The following is a 7,991-nucleotide window of genomic DNA, read 5'->3' on the forward strand; positions in this document are numbered from 1 at the left end:
CGCCTCCCAACGACCCCTTGACCTCATCATAAGCCTGCTGACCCCCCCCCAAAATGGACTACCTGACAACCCCACACCCTCTCTGTTGTATCCGTCTCAACGCCCTCTGAGGGTTTCTGAACACTTAACAATTTGTCGAGAACAGTCCCCTACCATACATTGCTACGTAACAGTCTTCAGTAATATAGGCTAAGGACTTGGTCATTGCCATTCTGTTCTCAACAAACGCACAGTATAATAGGTGTATCTAAACGCATCTGTACTACAACTAACCTGCAGTACAATCACGCCTAATGATGAGTGCTCATTCTTCTTCATTCCACCTCTCATCAACTATATTAACCTGAATCTCCATTGCAGCTTTATTTGACTTTGTTCTGTAGGGTGGAAAAAAATGAAAATGTAAACTCCTGACACTGTTCTCAAGATGTTACCAGCAGCCCTCTCTCTGCTTCTTTTCCACTTGGGTTTGCTTTGATCGTCTCTTTTTAAAACTTGTGATAAATAAATAATCGTAATTTTGTTATATAGTGCATAACCCCTTGCTAGACGCCGATGGCAGCTCTCCAAAGGTGTGTGTGTGTGTGTGTGTGTGTGTGTGTGTGTGTGTGTGTGTGTGTGTGTGTGTGTGTGTGTGTGTGTGTGTGTGTGTGTGTGTGTGTGTGTGTGTGTGTGTGTGTGTGCGTGTGTGTGTGTGTGTGTGTGTGTGTGTGTGTGTGTGTGTGTGTGTGTGTGTGTGTGTGTGACTCTCAGCATGCACTCCGCTTCCTTTCCTAGTTCCAACCTCTTAACCTCAATTTACAATCTCTTTCCTCTGCTCCGTCTGCACAACTTACACTGCCACACTCTTGCTTACTCCGTTTTCCTCTCTGCCTAAACTGTAGCTCGGTCTGTGTCCTATCCTTTGAATTATAGTCCCTTTGAATTATAGTGCATGTCTACTCGTTGGCTATAAGTGTAACAGTATTTACGGTATTTATTTTATACATCTCGTCTCGCTCATCCTGTCTCCCCAAAAGGAAGTAGTAAAAACAGAGATGGTTGGCTGTGAGATGTAATGATAGTGCAGTCATGTGCTTTAAGTGAAAATGAAAAGCTGCTTCACTCTTACCATGCAAACACACCAGATAAGACAAGAGCTACAAAGAGTCGCTGGACTGTCTTCATAGCAAGAGCGATAAAAGAGTATGACCGTTAAAAGCAGAATGCAAGCATTCCGATACGTTCCAATTAGCTGCGGTAGCTGTGGCTAAACCACATAATATTCGCTGAAGTTCAACTACAAACTGTCGCTCGAGTCGCTCAAATCACCTATTGTCGCCCAAATCACTTTTGTTTCTTAAGTCGCCAGCCCCTCCATACACAGTCAACTACTTCCGTCGCTGTAGTCACGCTAGTCGCTTTGGTGTGTTTGTGCCATTAGTAGACTTTAAACATAACATTAATAAAACATAACATGACATCTCTCCATCTCCATGTTTTCATCTCTCTATCAACTGCAACCATACCTCTTATCTCGCCATCACTCTACTTCCCTGTCTCTGTATCTCACCATCTCTCACTCTCATCCTCTTTCCCTGTCTCTTTCTCTCAATCTCTGTCCAGCTTTCCACCACTCCTCCTCCAACTCCATCCACCTACATCCCTCTCCACTCACCTTCTTTTCCCCACAGGAGGGAGTAGAAGCAGAGGTGGTTGGCGGTCCTGGTGGGGAACGCGGTTCTTCCAGTAGCTAGTAGTGGACCAGCTTCTCCTCCTCCCTGGCTCCCTATCTCCACCTCAAAATTTCACTCACCCTCTCCATCTCTTCACCTTTACCTTTATCTCTCCATCCACCTCCATCACCCTATCTCCATCTCCACCTCGAAATCTCAACTCTGATCTCTTCCCCTCCAGTAGCTACAGGCGTAACAGTTGATCAGCAACCCCTCCTCCTCCTCCTCCTCCCCCATCTCAACCTCGCTCTCTCCCTCTCTCAGCCTCCATATCTCCACCTCCATATCTTAGAGTGCGTCTTAATATGCAACCTTGCCTCCTCCACTTGTGCTTGTCTCCTCGTCCCGCCTCCTGGCCCCTCCTCCGTGGAGAAAACAATTAAGTTTCCCAGCTGTCAGCCTAGCCACAACAACTTTTGAGGGACTGTTTTTCATTCACCATCCCAATTGCAAATGAGAAAAAGACTCTACAATTGAGCTTTTGCAAGATATTGAAATATAATGCTGTTGTCAGTGATGTCATCATGACGAGAAGCAAGTGGAGGAGGCAAGTGGAGGAGGCAAGGTCGCATATTAAGACGCACTCTTAGTCACCCTCTCCAACTCCATCTTTATCTCCTCATCTGTTCCTATTTCCACCTGCCACCTCGGGTACATAGGGCAGTCATGGGTAAATGGTTAGGACGTCAGACTTGTAGCCCAAAGGTTCGTCCCCCGAGTTAACAAGAATTAACGAGTTAACCAGTGCCATTAACCAGTGGCCCATCTTCCTCCATGACTGAGGTACCCTGAGCATGGTACCGTCCTGCCACACTGCTCCCTTGGGATGCCATTGGGGGCTTCCCCCTTGCATGGGTGAGGCACAAATGCATTTTCGTGGAGTGCTGTGTCCCAGGAGGGCTCTCGCTTTCTCATCGGTCCACTCACCTTCTTTGCCCAGCAGGAAGGAGTAGAAGCAGAGGTGGTTGACGGTGAGGTAGAGCCATCCCTGGCGTGGCACGCGGCCCTTCCAGTAGCTGCAGGAGTAGTAGTTGACCAGCTTCTCCTCCTCCGGCATGCCAAACAGCTTGCGCATCTTCAGCTCCGCCTCCCGGAACTTTCCGGAGTCCTCATCGTCCTGGGCCTTACGACACTTGTTCTCCTCCGCCATGATGCCCTGAGAAGATGAGGAGCGGAGAGATGAGAGGAGCAAAGAGGATGAGTATGAGGAGAGGTGAGGAGAGGTGAGATGAGAGGAGCAAAGAGGATGATGAGGAGAGGAGAGGAGAGGAGAGGAGAGGAGAGGAGAGATGAGAGGAGAGGAGAGGAGAGGAGAGGAGAGGAGAGGAGAGGAGAGGAGAGATGATTAGAGATCAAATGGAGTGTAACAAAGGATCAAACTTAAACCCCCAACCACTTAGCTAGCTCAGTGGTGCATGTAAAAGGTTAGGCCTTCCTGTTTCGCTAGCATCCTCCAACTACAAGCAAAGGGACTGAAGTAAACGGAACTTATTTTCAAAGAGGACTAAGTGATTCTGTAATGCAATGAGTATTAGATAAACTAAGGCACACAGGCTGTATTCTCTGGTAAACATGTTGAAGGAGAAAGACAAATACACTTTCACACCAGCTACACCTGATATAGCTACACCCTCAATCAACATCACAACCATACCTGACCATCTCTAAAATTTAAAATAAACCAAAAAAAGTCAAAAGAGTGCATCTATGGCTAACTTTGTTTTGTCACGAGTGTTTTATCTGGTCTGTATCTCCTCACCTGAATCTTCCCTTTGACGAAGGTGGTGATGTCATCCTCGTTGTCAAAGATTGACAGCGTCTGCAGCAAATTGGCTTCCAGCCACTCCCAGTGTTCCGTGATCTCCTTCCTGGAGGAGCCTGGAATCAGCACATCAATCAATCAATCAATGGAAATGTATTTGGGTCATTGGCCTTTTTAGTAGCCCACACCAGCGTGGAGCAACCACAGCTAATGCACCTATTGTAAGAATTCCAAGTTTTTTTTGTTTGTTTTGTTTTTAATGCATTATCTAAAAATAAAATACCGGTAGTAATTCCTTATACACTACACAGCAATTATTACTGAATTAATACAAGTGGCATTATTTGATGTGGTTGCACCACCCAACGTTGTCTGCTACTAAAAAATGTCAATAACCCATTAATAGCACATTACTACACTCAGTCGCCATTCCATGTGCTTCTTGTGTGCTCATTCACTTACATTAGTAAGAGACATGCAGTTGTTTAGGTGTAGTGTAAAGGTTACAGTTCCTGGGGCAATGTGGGGTTAGGCGTCTTGCTTTGGGGCATAATGGCCATAAATAAAGATGTACGTAGAGAATCAAACCCTCTGATCCCCCAGACCAACTCCCTAACCATTGAGAAACATAGCTGCCCCGAGAGGACCGATATTACAGATTTGCATGCTATATCAATTACATCAGGCGTCACCGACATGGTGCTGTCCAGGAGATTATATGAGATTACTGTTTTTATAAACATTAACAATTACGTAAAGCAAACAAGTCATTCAATCATAGTGAGATTTGAAAAGGTTGTCAAGACATTGGTAGATGACTTTTAATGAACAAGTAGCCTTCAGTAGCCTTGGGGACAGGTACCTCTCTGGCCCAGAGAGGTTGGGAACCCCTAAATTACATAATCAACTTACTTGTGAGGTAATATTAACTTGGGTATACTTAGATGAGAAAACTTACAACATAAGCTAATGAATGAAAGAGCTGTGCTGTGACCTCTTTCCAGCAAGAGGGCCAGGAATAGCACACGACACAGACACAGGCATACAAACACAGTCATACACAGATGCAGACACACACACACACACAGTCATACAAACACAAAAAATATCACACAGCGCAAAGACAAACATCACACGCACAAAGGGGTCATTGAGCTTGTACAGTATACCAAGCTCATGAGTATTACGCTAATGCTAAAATTTCCCCGAGAAAAATAAACAGCAAAGGGAGAACAAATGTGAGACACAGGACTGTGAGAGTCACAAGAGTAGAAACAAACTCCTTCCTCAATAGTACAGCTTACCAAAAACTACACTGTATATCAGGACGATACTCTGTGTGTGTGTGTGTGTGTGTGTGTGTGTGTGTGTGTGTGTGTGTGTGTGTGTGTGTGTGTGTGTGTGTGTGTGTGTGTGTGTGTGTGTGTGTGTGTGTGTGTGTGTGTGTGTGTGTGTGTGTGTGTGTGTGTGTCTCAATGACTCACCGCATGCTATGCTCCAGAAGATCTGGGAGTCCCCTGTCTGATGTAAGATTCTGTAGGGGGCCACTCGGGCACTGGAGTCCAGCACCACATCCAACGTACCAACTAGCAACCCTGAGAGAGGTAGAGAGAGAGGTACAGAGGTAGAGAGGGGGGGGAGAGAGAGAGAGAGAGAGAGAGAGAGAGAGAGAGAGAGAGAGAGAGAGAGAGAGATTAAAATATAAAGAGATACAGAGAGAGGTACAGAAACAGGCAGAAAAGAGAGAGAGGGTGAAGGGGGAAAAAGTCTGGTCAGTGACTTTCACAACACACATTTTAGTTGTCCCTCATTAAATCAATGAATTGATGCTTAGATGTACTACAAGAGTCATGTATCCATTCAACATATCTATACAGTCAGTTATGGTGAGTGATGTAGCATCAGACAGGAAGGTGTGGAAATAACTAGACTGTGACTAAATTACAATGTGTTGACAGCCCTTCGACGTTATCGTGTGTGTGTCCAACCAGGTGATAGTTTGGTATCAAGTCTTTAGATAGAGTTAGATCAACTCCGGCCTTTTCTGACTCTCAAAATAAGCTGAACAAAGTTATTGGGTTTTCCCAAACCACATAGGCCTTATAGACTGTGGAAATTAGGCATTCAAAATTCTTTCTTTGCAAAAATTCCAAAGTCCCTCTTCTTTCTTTCATTGTGCTCAGCATTCAGGTGACTGCTTGAGTCATCAAGACTGGTCTAGTCTAGTGTGTGTGTGTGTGTGTGTGTGTGTGTGTGTGTGTGTGTGTGTGTGTGTGTGTGTGTGTGTGTGTGTGTGTGTGTGTGTGTGTGTGTGTGTGTGTGTGTGGGGGGGGGGGTGTTCTAACACCTGAGGAGGGCATTATTATGGCTGAACATGAAGACAGGCTAGCCTTTTTATAGTGAAATGGACTCACATGACTCGTTAATGTGCAGCTCAAGCATGCAACGCCAACAGCGGCCACAGGTGTGCCATCCTTTGAATTTCTTCGAAAATAAACTAACTCGACGTGCTCAAAGGACTTCATCAATGGCATTATGAACGGAAATCAGCATGACCAGAATACTCCACTCTGGGAATGACGCCAACTTCATGATACTACGTTACAGGGTGCCTGGTGTTGGGACACATTGAAGCCTGTGCCTGATGTAGTAATTTAATTTATTACATGGTTAACACCGCCACGAATTGGAAGTGATTAGCCCCTACACATTTCAGGTCACTGAAATCAAGTTAAATAGGCTACATGAACATAAACTAATAATCAAAGGAATGATTGCCCGTTTTGGCTTCTCTGGGAGGGGAAATGTGTCGACTGAACACTGCATTTTTCATCATTTGCCATGTCATCTAACATTTATGAACTTTCTGGGTAGTTACAGTGTCTGCGGTTAGCCCTTTTTACTCTGGGGAAGTCACATGTGTACTACCATATGAAATGAACTATCCTGTTGTCTATATAGCCTACAGTTGTTGACATTAGTGGGAAGGTGACTTAATCCAGCTCGGACAAAAAGGGGGTCTGTAACTTCACGAAGCTAAGCTAGCTACCAGTCAATTTTAGCTTTGTTCTGGATAGAACAACAAGACGTTGGGAGTGCTTATGGTCCCACGGTTAGCAAAACAAAGCCTTGCCCAGGTCTCATGACACATCAAATGTCTTTAAGTAACGACGTAATGACATAACAAACACGTACAGTGACAACATATTGATTATAAAAGGGACTGCACTCTTCAAATACACAATACTTGAGTGTGGTGCTGTCAATGAGACAGCAATGATGCACAACAATGACAACAAACACGAAGATACTGTACATTAGCCTATCAGCTGTTAGCAAGGATACTTTACATTAGCCTGTTCGACCACGTCAACAAAGACTAGCTTCCCCAAGCCATCAAATGGCCATACCGGTCACATTGACTTTAAACATAATCAGATAATTCAGATGACACCCTTTATGTCCAGCGCCACAATACAAACAACATACCAGTGATGCCTCCTCCTTTTCCATGTCCCTTTCTTCGCTGTAGAATGAAAAAGGGGTTCGCCCTTTCGCTAACCCACAGAGCGTTGGCGAGCAACACTTCTTCTGGAGTAATCCACATGGTGATGACAACTTCTGTCTGACCTCGCACCAGAAAAGTTGTCTATCGCTTTTCTTATAAAATACTGTCGGAGGAATCTCCGTTTGACAGACTTGAGGTCTGTCTTGCACAGTTGGAGCCCATGGGCCGACAACACTCAGCTTGATCTCGCTGTTGTGTTACTGCATCAGTCCCTTCCTACCAGCGTAAAGATCCGCCCCCACGCAAAGACGTCTTGACGTAAGCGGCATTTCTCTCTTCTTGTGTGCGCGTGCATGCACGCACTAACTAGAAAGACCTCTTGTGTGTGCAGCACCTCTGTAGCCTATCCTAAATTTCCACACATGTTGAAAAACTAAATAAATATTTTTTTAAATGCAACAAATACGGCCTACAGTTAGCTATGGCAAACATCAGCATTTAGTGAAAATGTCGAGAAAACTGTAAAATCAATAACATCCCCCCAGTGAGAACACTGATAGGCCTGATAGGTTCACCAACACAACGTAGGTAGCCTATCCATATCTGGGTGTACACCACAGTGTATAGGCCTACTTTAGTCCTACATCATTTGTACAGGTAAAGGAATTCATGGGGAGGCTCAACCAAAAGTGAGATTGGAGACCCATGAGGTTTCTGTGGCCCATATACTGTAGATTGGGAAGTTAGGAGTACCTGCTTGCCTTGCTTTATGCCCCCATTTCCTTATTTTGACCAGGCCCACATGAGAGTTGCCACAAGCTACAGATCAAATCCTTCCCCATGCACTGGTAAGTAGAACATAACCAATCCACAGCACTGCAGTCATTTTGACCTACAATGACCAAACTTACTGATTTGAGAGCTATAGTAATTCTATAAAAAAATCAGCCTACTAACAAGGTTATAGGCTACTTATGAGGAAACAAATTAAGTTCATGAAATAATG

At 44.7% G+C, this 7,991-nt stretch overlaps 1 protein-coding gene across 1 annotated transcript in view; it reads right to left on the reverse strand.

The window, feature by feature from the left end:
• LOC134439890 (TBC1 domain family member 9B) overlaps positions 1–7,248 on the reverse strand; it is a 42,408-nt gene extending 35,160 nt beyond the window's left edge. The window contains exons 1-4 of the mRNA XM_063189801.1: positions 6,967–7,248; positions 4,962–5,072; positions 3,475–3,593; positions 2,643–2,871 (exon numbers count right to left, since the gene is read on the reverse strand). Of these exons, the coding sequence (XP_063045871.1) occupies positions 2,643–2,871; positions 3,475–3,593; positions 4,962–5,072; positions 6,967–7,084 (577 nt within the window). The 5' untranslated portion in view covers positions 7,085–7,248. The remainder of the gene's footprint in view (positions 1–2,642; positions 2,872–3,474; positions 3,594–4,961; positions 5,073–6,966) is intronic.
• Between the last annotated feature and the right edge of the window lie 743 nt (positions 7,249–7,991).

The sequence above is a fragment of the Engraulis encrasicolus genome, chromosome 23 (genome assembly GCF_034702125.1).
Source record: "Engraulis encrasicolus isolate BLACKSEA-1 chromosome 23, IST_EnEncr_1.0, whole genome shotgun sequence".
NCBI lineage: Eukaryota > Metazoa > Chordata > Actinopteri > Clupeiformes > Engraulidae > Engraulis > Engraulis encrasicolus.